Genomic DNA, 16,201 nt, shown 5'->3' on the forward strand with positions numbered 1-16,201 from the left:
TGAGGTAGAAAGTGCCTGCCTTGATGTTTCACTTTGTATTATCTATTGAAAATAAGAAGTGTACAAAAATCTTTAACTGTTCATTGAAATGTTTACCTGTTGGCCTTTTTAGACAATAAAATGTATCTGCTACTGCATTCCATTTCATGCTGGCCAGCCACACACTTGAATCTGAAGATGATCTGAAGATGTAATTGTAATTTATTGTTTAAGCCCCATAGCTTTTATTTATCTGGCTATGATAGGTTTATATGAAGCAAATTAGGGCTTATTGCTTTAGCAAATGTAGTGAGCAATGTGTTTTTTCTTTAGGTTCAAACAGAGCGTACTGAATCAGCAGGACTGGCTGGTAGTGCAGCAAGCATCATGATTAAGCACAGAGAAGTCTGCTTCTTATCACATGTTTAAGCGGAAAAGGTAAGAAAACCAACGTTCTAATTTCTCCTAGAGCTTGAACTGAAGAAAACAGCTATTATCTATAGAAGATAATGCTGATGTATATAAGCTGCTTGGTTCATTTATAACATTGCCTCTTGTTAAATCAGGAGTATAAGAAAATTTTGACTTAAATTCAGAACAAAAGAGTATTTTTAAATTACTGTTGAATTATGTAAAAAATGCTAATTTCTCTATCAGTGCTTGGCTTCTCCCTTTTATAGTCAACTCGTACCTTGAGCATAGAAAGGTCATTTCACCATGAAAAAGAACAAGGATTTGAGCAATATTGTTAAGAGCAAATAATAGTAATCTACCCAATTAATGCAATTTATATTTCTAGTCATCATACAAGAGCTCAACAATTAAAGCTAATTTCAGGGCAAGGAAATCAGAAATTTAGATTTAATTACATTTTGTATTTTTAGATTACTTATGAAGAGCAGTACTTGATATTTTATTTATCCGTTCATCAGTTGGTAGATCATTTAGGTCATTTCTACCTTTTGGCTGTTATGAATAATACTGCTAGAAACATATTAATGAGTGTATGTAGTTCTCTCCTGTTTATCACATGACGATTTGTCACTACAGAGATCTTTCACTTCTTTATAGTCGCATGCACCCTTCTTTCCCCACTATCCCATGTTTTATGACCTTTTTAAAATTAATAGCATTATTACAAGTCACAAGAAGAGCTTAGTAAGCGTAGAGATAAACCATGTTATGTTTATGAATGGGAAGAATTAATATCATTCCCAATCTTGAGTGAGAAGCAGGCTAGGAATTCTAATTTCTGAATGGTTATTTTATTGGCACTCTGTTGCATCCTGCTCCATTGCTGAATATAGGGGCCATTTGGGGTACCTCCCCCCACCAGCTGTTGGCTTTGTGCGGAGAGCCCGGTCTGGCTCCCTCCAATGCAGAAACTTCCTATAAATTTGCAGGCAGTAATTCCCATCCTCCTTCCCATCCTCCCTGCTGGCTTTCAAATCCTAGGCCTGAAGGTTGCTGTCTGTGGACTGCCACCGTTCAGTTCTCACTCATTACTGTGGCTTGGTTTTTTCCTGGTTTATGGCATCTGTGTATTTCCTTTTCTTGCTTTTGAATTTAAATGTATAAACTTTTTTTGTTTGCTTGTTTGCTTTTTAATCCTCACTTGAGGTTATTTTTTCCATTGCTTTTCAGAGAGAGTGGAAGGGAGGGAGTGAGGAAGGGGGTGGGGAGAGAGAGAGAGACAGACATTGGTTGCCTCTCACAAAGGCCCTGACCAGGGCCTGGGATTGAACCTGAAGCCGAGGTATGGGCCCTTGGCTGGAATTGAACCCAGGACCCTTCAGTTCTCTAAGCACTGAGCCAAACCAGTTAGGACTAAACTTTTTAAACATAATCTATTTTGTCTATATTCACAGTGGAAAGGAATGCTTCCCACCACCAGCTAATTACACTCTTTTCTTTTGAAAAATTTCAAGCCTATAGAAAAATTGATTGAATAGTACAATGAAGAGTCATATATCCTTTACCTGGATTCATCAGTTTTACCATTTAAAAAAAAATCCTCACTTGAGGATATGTTGTCTTTTTTTAAAAAACTTTTTTTAAAAAAAGTCTCTTCCTTTCAGAGAGAGGAAGGGGGTGGGGGGGAGAGAGAGAGAGAGAGAGACATCATTGATGAGAGAGTCATTGATCAACTGTCTCCTGCACGCCCCCCACTAAGGATTGAGCCCACAATCTGGGCATGTGCCCTGACTGGAGATCTAACCTCGATCTCCTGGATCATACATCGATGCTCAACCGCTGTGCCACACCGACAGGGCAGGATATGTTTTTTTTCATTGATTTTTAGAGAGAGAAAAAAAAATCGTTGTGAAAGAGAAACATCAGCGTGAGAGAGAAACATCCATCAGTTCCCTCCCATATGCATCCCAACTGGGGATCGAACCCCAACCTTTTACTGTACAGGACAATGTTCCAACCAACTGAACCATGCAGCCAGGGCAATTTTTACCATTTTGCCTCTTTTTCAAGCACCTTTCTCCCTCCTTTCTCTTTTCCCTCTCTTACCCCCACACTCACACTGACATACTTTTTTTTTTTTTTTCCCCTGAATCAGAAAAGAGTTAGTTGCAGATAACAAAACATGTCTTTCTTAAATAGTTCATTCAGCATCTCCTAAGAGTAAGGACATTCTCCTACAAAATCAATATATAATTATCACATTCAAGAAAATGATTGTTAATTCACTATACCCAATGTATAGTCCAAATTCCCCTGATTGTCTCATAAATGTTATGTTTTGCTTTGTTTGTGAATGTGTGTGTGCGTTTTTTATTTAGGAGCCAGTCAGAGTGTTCATGCATGGTATTTGATTATTTAATCTCTTTAGTCTCTTTTAATTTAGAATGATCTTGTTTTCTATAACACTGAATTTTTTGAAGAGTTTAGGACAGTTAACTAGATTTGTCTAATTGTTTCTTCATGATTCAATTCAAGTTAAAGACTTTTAGCAAGAATATTGTGTAGGTGAAGTTTTAAACTTCTCAATGCATCACATCAGGAGGTACATAATGTCAGCTTGTTAAAACTGTTGGTGAAACTGTTTGATCATTTGGTTAGGGTAGTGGTTACCTTTTCACTGGAAACATACATTTTCTCCTTTGTAATGTCATCTGTGGAATGATACTTTGAGGTACTGTGAATATTTTCTTCCCCAATAACCGTTTACCTAGAGGTTTTACATCTATTTTTGATGTTTGCCTGAATTAATTAATTATTGTTGGAGTTTAATACAACTTATTGACTGGCTCTGTACGCTGTTCACTTATTCATTTCATAGGTATTTATTGAAAAGGTACTATATTAGGTTTTATGCTAATCACTTGGTGAGCACAGTCTAGTGTTTGTCTTGTGGTATCTACAGTCTTTTGGGAAAGATTGATATTAATCAAATAATTAGTGTGTATTTCTAGATTGTTATAAATATTATAAAGGAAATAATGGGATGCTGTGAGAGATTATAAGGGGAGATTGCTTTTTTGGGGTTCAGAGAAGACTTCCCTGTGAAAGTAAGCTAAGAGCTGAAAGATGTAGAATTATTTGGTAAGGAGGGATGTGTCGGAGGCAGTTGGGTAAAAGGTCCTGAAGAGGGACCTTTTGTATCAGTTGTTTTGTCTATAAATTATATTTTAACAGTTGAAAGTGTAATACAAATTTGATCTTTCTAGATTTAAACAAGTCTCTTAAGTGGTGTTTCCTCACCGATGGAGAATTACTTTCAAGCAGAAGCTTACAACCTGGACAAGGTTTTAGATGAATTTGAACAAAACGAAGGTGAGAGTTTACTTTCGCAAAGGCATTTGAATGTATTTATGATACAGAGGATGTGGAGTTATAAGAGGATGCAGTACTTTTTTTAAAAAGTAAAATCAGGTCCACTGACTTAATAATATTATATATTAACAGCCAGAGTTATAACTAACATTTTTAATCACTGTGTCAGATATTATGCTAAACCATTTACATGGATTGTATCACTTTATCTTTAAAATAATCCCATGAAAGTAGATCTTACTTATATTTTACAGATGAGAATAGAGGCACAGAGAGGTTAAGCAACTTCCCCAGAGTTTCTTTGCTAATAAGTGGCAGGATTAGAATCCAGGTGGTGTGATACTAGAGCCTGAACTCTACTATATATAACCAACTTATGGTCAAGAAAAGCTTTAAAATGCGTGATTGTATTTCCTAAACTAAGAAAAATAGCTTATTGAATATTGATTGACCGATAAAGGCAAGATATATTTTAAACCTAATTTTAAAAGATTAAGCAACTGTCAAAATGGTTAATTAAATTATTCATTTTTAAGGCTCGGTCTTAAAATGTCTGCTTACGATTAACTTCAGCCCTGGCTGGTGGCTCAGTGGTTAGAGCATCGGCCCCGACCACTGGAGGGTTGTGGTTTCGATTCATGTACTTGGGTTGCAGGTTCAATCCCCGGCCCCATTGGGGCGTGTGCAGGAGGCAACCAGTTGATGTCTCTCTCACATTGATGTTTCTCTTTTTCTCTCTCTCTTCCTCTCTCTTCTTCGCTCTTCTCCTCTCTTTTCTCTTCGTCTCTCTCCCCCTCCCTCCCTCCCTTCCGCTCTCTCTAAAAATCAATGGAAAAAATATCCTTGAATGAAGATTAACAACAAAAGAGAAAAAAAAAGATTCATTTCATTTAGGGGAACTTTTTCCTTAAATTCCCCTCTCAGGATGACTTGAATGGATAAGCCATAATTAAATCTCTTTCACCTTACCCACCTTCCTTGAGGTTCTCTGTTTCTAACAGGAAATGGCATGTAACAAGTTTACAGAGTGATATATTTCCATCTAAAGTCCATGATTTTAGTAATGGCCTCCAAACCTTTACTATATCCAGTGATTCAGGTTGTTCTTTGATAGTAGATGGGAAGAGAGATTAGTTTTGATTTTGTTGCTTTGGGTCTATGATAGAGGAAGTCTTAAAGAGAATATGGGATCATTGGGGTAAGAAAGGAAAAGGGAGAGGAATGATACCTGGAATGGCCTGCTCTTCTCATATTTTACCATTGATGACCCAAAGCTAACCCACAACCCTAGGTTCATTCCTGATTCATGTAAATGTGAAACCTAGTCATTTAGGATTTTCTTGGATCTAGATGAGCTTTATATATACCAAGGTGGAAGATGTATTATCCTCCCAGTTTGAATCATTTATACAAGTATTTTCTCATTCATTTCTTTGGTTTGGCCCTCTCTGTATCACAGTTATTTCATGAGATATCTATACAGATGCTACACCTAATCTTGTGATTACTATACTTCTAGAATACCACTGACTCTAATGAATAAAACTATTAGTTCATTACATCAATCCCTCTGCCACTTCTTATAGACTCTAGTTGGGTACTTTGTATATTGTTGATTTCTAATACATTTTTGTTGATTCAATAAAAATTGTCTCTCTCAGTTTGAAAATAGAGCATTTACATTTAAAAATGACTCCTTTAGAAAATGGAAAAGAATTTCAGAAGCTACCTTCTTGTAACTATATTGTTCATTTGTTTTGAGCTTTCTTTTTTAAAAATCTCAGTACCGGTTGCATTAAAACTACTGCTTCTAGCTTTGTACCTTTCAAAGTATTTTTTAAATGTTTTCTAATTTTGTGCTAATTTCCTCCTTTAAATGAAAAAATACCACACACAGACTGAGAAGACACTAGATAGTTAGCACTGTGCCCAGATAGTAGGGGGTTGAAAATGAAATTTTACTGTTTGATCATTCCTGTTTGACTATTATTAAATATTCGTGTAAGAAGCAGTATTTCCTTTTTTATTTCCATATGAACCAGCTTGGAAATATGATTTCTATTTTTAAAGGAAGCACATGTTACTAAATCTCAAGTTTCTGCGACCCCAAATTTGATAAACTCAGGAATTAACGCTTAGATACTAAGCCATTCTCCACACAGTTTGATGTGTTACAGCCTTTATAATCTGCCCTTTCTAGCTTCTTTTCACTACTTTTTTTACATGAATTCTTTTTTCAACCCAAACTGATTTGCTTATTGCTCTCTCATATAGTTGTGTTGGGGGCTATACTTTTCCTTGTTCCCCTCTTATGAATGTCTTCTTTTCCAAACTTACATAAAATTGTCTTTGAAGCCCAGCCCATTTGCTCCTGTCCCCATGAATTCAAGGTCACTTTCTCAGCCTGTAAAATATCTTTCTCTTCTGAATTTGTTTTCTATTGCTACACAAGTTTTCAAATACTTATGCTATCCTGTACTGCTAATTAGATATTCGTATTTTCCCAACTAGATTATGTACTTCTTGGAGACCAGGGCTATTATTTAATTTTCATGTTCCTCAAGCCCAATGCTTTCACTATGGTAGATACTCACTTAGTGTATATTTATTGTGCACCTACTACATACCAGGCACTATGCAAAGTAAGGACTTACATTGATGGAAAGACATGGTTTCTGCCTGAAAAAGTCAGGTAAATTAGCCATTGTATTACAGTATAATAAATGCTTTAATAAAGATATGAAAGGTGCTAAGGGAGCGTTAAACATTAATGTTACTTCTGAGGGGAAAATATATCTACATAATTTTAGGACTTATTATCAGATTTACTGAAGAAAGCAAAAAGGGTAGTAAGTGCATTATTTCTTATTTCTCTAATTAAACATACACATAGCACTGTAACTTGGGGGAAATAGCCATGATAGTTATCGTCTGCTAAAAAGTAAACAGATAAATGAATACTTTCTGCCAAATGTCCTTGATAATGTAAATATGAACCTAATTAATATATGGTGACATGGTTACAAGCAGAATTTCACATACTTCAGCAAACTTTTAAAAAACCTATTATGGACAAATTTCAAATATAGACAATAGTATAGTAAATTAGTCTACCCATTACCCAGCTTCTACAGTGACTGACATGCTTCCATTTTTGTTTCATTTATATCTTCAACCACTGCTCAGTCCCTGCTTCAATGTTGTGTTTTGACAGTTTTTCAGATAAAATTTACATACATTGAAATGTACAGATCTTAACTGTACATTTTTGACCAATAGATATATAACCATGTAACCCACATTCTAGCTATGATATAATTATAGAACGTTCTGTCTCCACAGAAAATTCCTTCTCTCCCTTTCCACTCAGTTACCACGCCTTTGTCACTGTTCTCGTTTTTTCACCTTAGATTAGTCCTCATTCCAAGTTAGGCTCGGCCAGTCCAATGCCTTCCCGTTGCTGGCACCCCTCTCCCCCCAGGGACAGTCTGTGGCCACTTGAATTACGCTACTAGATAGAGGTAGAATTCTTTTGTTGTCTGGAATGTTCTGGGATATTACCATGCAGTCACATATAATACAGGGAACAGTTGTAAATATATTTTCTTATTCTTAGCTAAGAATTGGAAAACTCCATAGCCTAGGGATATTTTTTTATATTTGCAAATGTAGTTGATTAATTTAGTCCTAGCTTTTCCAGTATTACCAGCAAACTTACTATAATTATTTATTTTTTCAGATGAAACCGTTTCTCCTATTTTTTTGGATACAAAGTGGAATAAGATTCTAGATCCCCCTCCTCACCGACTGTCATTTAACCCTGCATTGGCCAGTGTGAATGAACCTGCAGTTTCTAATGAGTCACAGCCACAACTGAAAGTCTTCTCCCTGGCTCATTCAGCTTCTCTGACCACAGAGAAAGAGGGTCATTATGCTAATGGGCAGGACTGTAGTCTGAATCCAGAGGTCAACACAATGTGGATTGATGAAAATGCCATTGCAGAAGATCAGTTAATTAAGAGGAACTGTAATCAAGATGATCAGTGCAGTACTGTTGAAGTGGAAGAGAAGAAATGTGGAAACCCAGCTTGTCTGCCAGATGAGAAGAATGTTCTTGTTGTAGCCGTCATGCATAACTGTGATAAAAGGACATTACAAAGTGAGTTGCAGGATTGTAACAATTACAATAGTCAGTCCCTCATGGATGCTTTTAGCTGTTCGCTGGATAATGAAAACAGACAAACTGATCAATTTAGTTTTAATATAAATGGGTCCACTGAAAAAGATATGAACTCAGAGAAACAAATGGATCTGTTGAATAGACCAAATGCAGAGGGGGATTCTGTTAAACATGTATGTACTACTTCATCTGAGAATCTAGCCAGTATCTGTTCCCCTTCACAATTAAAGGATGATGAAAATATAGGTAGAGACTCCTCCACGTCTGTGATTACAAGCTTAACAATTGATTCAGTAATCTCATCCCAGGCAACAGATGAAAGTCCTGCTGTTAAAAACCAAGAGAACTGTATACAAGATGAGGTTCTGACTGACAAAACCAGCTCTCCTAGGACAGATCTAGGGAGTGTAAACTCCTTTTCTCATTTGAGTGAGGGGGTTTTGATGACAAAAGGGCCAGCAGAGGAGATGACAACTGAAGAATCTGTCCGGTCTGGTTTACCTCTGCTTCTCAAACCAGACATGCATCATGGGTCTGGGAGCGATAACTGTGAACAGTTTTCAGATTGCCTTCTGCCCAGTGAAGTTAGAGCTGATGGAAATGAAGGTTGTGAGCATGAAGAAATTCTTGGCACTACAGACTTTCTTAATTTGACAGAACATTTTTCTGACTCTCAGGAGATGACTAATTGGAAATTGACTAAACTAAATGAAACGAATGACAGCCAAGTAAATAAAGAAAAAGAGAAGTTTCTACAGATGAATCAGCCTGAGGACACTTACAATGATAGTGGAGGAGAGAAAGAGAGAATGGCAGAAGCAGGTCTAGATTTAAAAGGAACTTTTATGAATGAAAGTGAAGAATGTGATTTCTCCACTGTTACGGATACACCAGCAGCAAATATTTCATCAAATTGTTGTGATTCCTATGGAATGCAGAGCCCAGTTTGTTTTGTTCCAAAGACTTTACCCTCCAAAGAAGATTCAGTAACAGAAGAAAAGGAAATAGAGGAGAGCAAGTCAGAATGCTACTCAAATATTTATGAACAGAGAGGAAATGACATCACAGAAGGGAATGGACTACTTTTAAATAGTACTGGTGACCTAATGAAGAAAAATTATTTACACAATTTCTCTAGCCAAGTTCCATCAGTGCTTGGGCATTCTTCACCCAAGATAGTAGCAAACCTGCAATCTATCAGTGTTCCTTTTGGTGGTGCAAGACCCAAGCAACCTTCTAATCTTAAACTTCAAATTCCAAAGCCATTATCAGACCATTTACAAAATGATCTTCCTGCAAACAGTGGAAATAATATTAAAAACAAAAATGATGTTCTTGGGAAAGCAAAAACGGGGGAAAACTCGGCAACCAATGTATGCAATGCTTCTTTGGGAAACATTTCTATTGCTGATACGAATGGGGAACATCTAGAAGGTTATGAATCTGGGATATCTAGTAGACCAGGCCTTGTATTAGCTCCAGAAAGCCCAGATAATGATCTTAGAGCTGGTCAGTTTGGAATTTCTGCCAGAAAGCCATTTACTACTCTCGGTGAGGTGGCTCCAGTGTGGGTACCAGATTCTCAGGCTCCAAATTGCATGAAATGTGAAGCCAAGTTTACTTTCACCAAAAGGAGACATCATTGCAGAGCATGTGGGAAGGTAAGTTGTGTGTCTCAGCTCAGAAATCTAGCATGCTCATTTTGTAATGCTCAATTCGAATTAATAAAAGAAATATAAGGTGAACATACTTTTGGTTGAGATGAACATTATAAATAGCTTTTGAACACCCAGTTCTAGTTCTAAATAAAAAATGACCTCGCTGATTCTTGGTGTTTATATAAGTTTTTTGTTGCCAAGATTTAAACTGAATCAATTTTCATGAACAGATGAGAATTGAGGAAGTGTTGTTTGTGGTTTCTATATTGATGGATACTTGGTTAATGGAATTGTTTGAAATAAGGAAGTTATTCTTTCAATTTAAGAAGTGTTTGTGATTCAGTTCATATTTTTTAATTCTTGAGAAATTGAATATTATACTTAGAATCCATTGCAGTTTTTGCTGTAGGATTTTTGCTATTGTGCTAGACATTCTGGAACTTTTTATACACACATAATTTTGTCTGTTCCCCCATATATCTTTGATACAAATAGAGTTGAAGACTCCACGTTTTTGTGACAAGATTATAAGAATAGATGATAATTGCTTAGTTCTTCCTAAATTCTTTTAGCTAGTAACGCATCAACTTACTAGTTTTCCCTTTCTTTTTTAAAGAAGAACTATAAACAGGGAAGAAAGGAATACAAGGCTTGGTGTCAGGTCTGGATTTGAACTTTAGCTTTGTTAATGTTAACAATATAACTTTATTAAGCCTTAGTTTTTTATAAAAACAAAAAAGTAATAATTTTTATATATTGGGCTTTTATGAAAATTAAATGAGATTACAGATGTAGTAGTAAGTGCTCAGTAATTAATCTCTACTTTCTTGCCTGATTTACTGGATAATTTAGATTAATTAGGATGCTTTTATCTTCAAGGAACAGAGTATCTGATCCAGTAACCTAGACAAAAATATTTATTTTATATAACAAGAAGCCTGCAGATACTCAGTTGTATATAGGTGCAATCAGGATTACTGAAGTTCTCCTGGTCTTTCCCTCGTGGTCTCAAGATAGTGGCACAGCTCTAAGCATCAAGTCCAACCTGACAACTTCCTAAGTGCAAAGAAACTGGTTGGGGAACAAAAAAGCTTATTCTTCTTGCTGCCCCTTCATCAGGAAGGAAAGGATCCCCAGCAACTTTTTCAATTTATTGGTCAGTTTTTAGACCACAGATCCTTTTAGACCAATTACTGACAAAGGGAAACAGGATTGCCAGGACTGGCTAAGATCAATTATGATTCATCCCCTGGGGCTCAGCCCAATGTTGGCTGGATTCAGTTAATAAGGAAAAGGGAGAGAATGGTTCCTGGGTGCATTCAGCAAGGACTACTATAAGGTCCTAGCACAAAACAACCAAATGATGGGGAACAGAAAGAAGTTAAAGATGTGACCAGGTGGTTAGTCTCTGATTATTAAAATTTGAAGAAAATATGTCTAATTCCTAAATATTTTTCAATCTGAAGTAAACCTATGGTCAGTAGCCTTACCAGTCGTTTTTCTATTAGGGAATTAAAGTCATCTTTTTTTTTTGTTAATCCTCACCACCGGATGATATTTTTTTCCATTGATTTTTTTAGAGAGGGTGGAAGGGAGAAGGAGAGAGAGACATTGATTGGTTGTCTCCTGCATGTGCTGCGACCAGGGCCTTGGGGATTGAACTTGCAACTGACGTACGTGCTCCTGACTGGGAATCAAGCCTGTGACCCTTCCATCCGTGGGCCGATGCTCTAACCACTGAGCAAAACTGGCCAGAGCTAGAGTCATCATTTTTATTGTAGTTTTGCTTACTGTGTCTAGCACTTTCTGAAAATTTTGCTTTCTTAAGAAAATAATAAAAACACTTTTGTTCCAGACCAGCATATCTAGATGTAATGAGTAAATAGGTAATTGAGGTTGATTCAGAAAGAAAATGGTGGCAAAATGCACATATATTTTAAAATTTGATGGACTTTTACAGTGGAATTTGTGAAATTTCTGAATTCATATGGATTATGGATTTATGTTCCATCCTTTTTTCCCTTTTCATCTCCAGTTACCTCAGGAGTATTCTAAAAATTGATGAGATAATACTTGTAAAAATCCTTGAGCTCCTCAGAAAAATCCTTGAGCTTATAAATGTAGGTGTACTTTTTCTAGGTATTAAATTAATCAGATTATACTAGGAATGTAGCTAGAAAAATACCCCAAGCAATGTAATTTTATAAAATAAGTGTTTACTGTTGAAAAAGAAATTTAGTTCCAGTCTAGTAGAAAGTAGGCAAATTCAGTAATTTCTCTAAATATCTGCAGCTGAATTCTCTTTATTGTATATAACAAGTATGTATTAAGCATCTAATGTATATAAGGTTCTGAGCTAGGTATTGGAAATTCAGAGATACATAAAATGAGACATTTATAATCAAGGGCACTGATTTCAGTGAGTGGGGAGAGAAGTATGTGGGAGAGGAGTATTTCTGGAATTTTTTAAAAACCCTAAAATAAAAATTGTACACCACTGATCTGAGTAGACAAATAGACCACCCCACAACAAATTATAATACAGTGTATTAAGAGCCAGTCATGTGTGCTTTATGTTCTGTTAATTTTTTCCTATTTGAGAGATCAAGAATTGGAGGCTCAGAAAAGTCAAGGAATATTTCCAAGGCCACAGCTTGAAAGTGCTAGAGCCAACGTTAAACCTAGTATGTTTTCCTTCATACTGCTTCTCCCAGTGAGCATATCTCCTCATTCGTACTAGCAGTATGAACAAAATACGTTAGGATCATTGAGGAATGAGAATTTAGTTTTTCTAAGAATGGCAGCAGGAGTTAGGAAAGTCATGATATCAAAAGTGACTACTTAGATAGGGCTAGTGAATGATAAAGTTAAGATTAGGACCCAGGAGTGCCACATTAAAGGAAATTTCATATAAACACACAAATGGAACATTTAAACCAACACTTAACTAGAACATTTTATAGCATATGTATTATAAATCATCATAATTTTTTTTACCGTTAGGTCATATAGATCTTATCATTTAAGGTCATTCATAACCATTTGGCCTATAAAACTTGAGGTCACTATTATTAATAAGCTGCTTAAAATGTGTTTGTCATTGTTCAAGTTGTGAATTTGGGCATGTATGATACAGCCTTTCCCATATAAGTGCATATTAATATTTGTCTCTCCATGTATTCATTTGTGCAATAATTTTACTAATCAAGGAAGCAATAAATATTTGTCAAATGCCTATTTTATTTCAGTGTGATATCAGTATTAAAATACTTTATTGCTCCATGGAGTTGACATTCTAGTTTGGGAAAATGGAGAATAAGTGCAATAGATTGCAGTAGATTGTGCTAGTTGTAACAATAAAGGTATAAGGTATGATATTTCAGCAGTATAATAAGTTAAGCTCTTGTATATAAATGTGTAATTTTTTATTTTTCTAGACTGACTTTACTCTTTGACTTTGTGCCTCTAGCTCAGAAAACTGAGGAAAGTATTTAGATGATGTTTGAAATGTGGTGGGATAATTTTCATTTCACAGTGACTGCTGTTGCTACTGGAATTTAGTAATCTGGGACCGGGGCTGTTAAATATCCTGTGTTAATAAACAGTACAATGCTGCCCAGTAAAGAAATGGCCCACCCAAAATGCCAAGTGCCGTAGTTGAGAAACGCTGACTAACCTGGTTCATGGCAGACAAATTCAGTATTATCTAGTAATTTTAAATCCAGAATTATTAACCCTTGCTCAGTTGCTTCAAATCTCTTCTGCTTATCTTTTCTGTTAGGTTTAGATACTAATTTAGATACTAATTCTACTGACCTGAGTATTTTATTACATCATAGTCTTTGTCTTTTTGAGAACAGGGTTAGTGTTTCCAGGTCTTTTATCTGTTTCGTATTGTGGTACACTGTGTCACTCAGGCACCGTCCAGTGTTGTTGTGTATGTGACATTCAATTTCCATGTAATTCCCTAGCATAGGTGATTCTACAGAAATACATCCCCTGCCTGTGTCCTGTTTCCTCTCCATTCTGGGTAGTTTCTTGGCAAGTCATCTGCTTTTCTAACTAATTTCTGTGCCTTTTTCTAATCCCACACTGTTGTTAGGCCCATAGGATATTAGGAAGGATGGATATTCTTGGATCTTTTGTTCAACTGCATTATGCTGCCCCCTACCTTGGTTTTTAAAAAATCGATCTTTGTGAGGTTTTTTTGGGGTGGGGCATTTTGTTTTGTTTTTTTCATTTTTACTTGTGGTTATTTTTCTAAAGCACAAGCCCTCTATTTCTGAAAGTTCCCAACTGTATTAGTTTTCTATGGCTGCTGTACAGGATACCACTAACTGGGTGTCTGAACAACAGAAATTTATTGTGTTATAATTCCAGAGGGTAGAAGTCTGAGATTGAGGTGATGACAGGGTTGATTCCTTCTGAGGACTGTTCCATGTCTTTCTCTTTGACTTGTAGGGTGGCTGTCTTTATGTTCATACGTTATTCTTTCTGTATATGTGTACTGTGTCCAAATTTTTCCTATTATAAGACTACCAGTCATATTGGATTAGGAGCCCACCCTAATGACCTCATTTTAACTTGATTACCTCTGTAAAGACCCTTTCTCCAAATGAGGTCACGTTCTGAAGAATTGGGGGTTAAGACTTCAACATATGTATTTGGGACAGACACAATGCAACTTGAAACATCAACATATATATATTTTACAGTTAATGGCTTTATTTTTTATTTTTATTTAAAAAAATTTTTATTCAAAATATTACAGATGTCCCTTTTTCTGCCCATTGACCCCTTCCATCTTCCTCCCCCATCCCTCACTACACCATTGTTTGTGTCCTTGGGTTATGCATATATGCATATAAATTCTGTGTGAATCTCTCTTCTTCCATTTTTTTAAATACAGAAAACAATCTCAAAGTAAAGTTAAAATATCCCAATCCAACATCTAAAAATTATATAAAACAAAGAGAGAAAGAAAAAGGCCCGATTTCTATCCAACTCTCATCCTCCAACTTACCTATTTTACTTTAGTTTTCCATATCAGTCGGTACAAACAGAACTATCTCATTCTTTTTACAGGCTGAATTCCATTTTATGATTATACTGCAATTTAATTAATGTTCCTGTACTGATGAACATTTGGATTGTTTATAACCTTTGGTTAGTACAAGCTGTACAGAGATAATTTTTGTGTACATCTCTTTGTACATGTAGATGTTCTTACTATGACCTATCTTTAAAATTGCATATGTTGGGCCAAAGGGAATGAACATTTATAATTTTTTAAAATACTGTTAAATTAACCTACCAATTTATACTACCACCAACAGGATATGAGAGGAAGTTTCTCTTTTCTCTGTACCCTCACCATCATCGGATAATATCAGTTTTTTTTAAAAAAAAATCCTTGCTTGTACCATTGACTGTCTTATATATTTTTCTGTGAATTTACTTGTGTGAGTTTTTGCCTGTTTTTCCTTGAAAGTATTTGTATTTTTCTTATTAGTTTATTGAAGTATTTTATATGTAATGGATCTTAGCTCTTTGTCCACTATATATAGCACAAATATTTTATCCAGTCTATTATTTTTGTTGCTTTTACAAATGGAACTGTTTTTGTAATTTCCTTTTCAAATTGTTCATTGTTAAACACAACTGATTTTTGTGCATTGACTTTGTATCCTGCAACTTGGCTGAATCCACTTATTAGTTCTGTTTTGTGTGTGTCTGGTATAATCTTTAGGGTTTTCTACATACAAGATCATATCATCTGCAAACATAATTTTACTTCTTCCTCTCCAATTTGGATGTCTTTTATTTCTTTTTGTTTGCCTAATTACTTTGGCTAGAACTTCCAATATTATGTCGAATAGAAGAGGTGAAAGCGGGCATACTTGCCTTGTTCCTGATCTTAGAGGAAAAAGCTTTCAGTATTTCACCATTGAGTATGATGTTTGCTGTGACTTTTTCATATGTGGATTTTATTATGTTGTGGTATTTTCCTTCTCTTTCTAGTTTTTTTAGTGTTTTTTGTTATGAGTATTTTCAGATGCTTTTTCTGCATCAGTTTAGATGACCATGTGGATTTCCCCCCGTTCATTCTGTTAATGTATATTACATTGATTGATTTTTGTATGTTGAACCATCCCAAATCCATTCTTGCTCCCCTCCATCTTTTTCCCTATATTGCAGCAATGCAGATACAGTCATGTCTGTGTCTTTGACTAAAACATTTAAGTGATTTCCCATTGCTGTAATGAAAAGACCAAAATTATTCATACAACCTGTAGAAACTTTGCTTGGTATGGCCTTCTCTTATTCTATGCAGCCGTAACTCTCAGGCTTCTTGCTTGTTTTTACTTCCTTGATGGAGCCATGCTTCTTCTCCTAATGGAACCTGTGCACATATCATTTCCCCTGCTTATTGTTTCACTTAGTACCATATTATGCTTAGAAAACTTTTACCTATACTTCAGATTTTATCTCTGTCATTTTCTAAATAAAACCTTCTCTGACCATGCCAATCTAGGTAAGCCTAGATTACATTATCTATTTTACTGTGCACTTTTTTGAAGCAAGTAGTTTTATATTT

The 16,201-nt window shown here is 35.6% G+C and overlaps 1 protein-coding gene across 3 annotated transcripts in view; it reads left to right on the plus strand.

Moving 5' to 3' along the window:
* The window catches only part of ZFYVE9 (zinc finger FYVE-type containing 9), an 87,812-nt gene that overhangs the window by 29,561 nt on the left and 42,050 nt on the right, over positions 1 to 16,201 (plus strand). For all 3 annotated transcript variants that reach the window (XM_081145197.1, XM_081145199.1, XM_081145198.1), the window contains 3 exons: positions 313 to 417; positions 3,660 to 3,765; positions 7,505 to 9,606. In XM_081145197.1, the coding sequence (XP_081001323.1) occupies positions 3,696 to 3,765; positions 7,505 to 9,606 (2,172 nt within the window). In that variant the 5' untranslated portion in view covers positions 313 to 417; positions 3,660 to 3,695. The remainder of the gene's footprint in view (positions 1 to 312; positions 418 to 3,659; positions 3,766 to 7,504; positions 9,607 to 16,201) is intronic.

Source organism: Miniopterus schreibersii (genome assembly GCF_964146895.1).
Source record: "Miniopterus schreibersii genome assembly, chromosome: 8".
NCBI classification, from domain to species: Eukaryota; Metazoa; Chordata; class Mammalia; order Chiroptera; family Miniopteridae; genus Miniopterus; species Miniopterus schreibersii.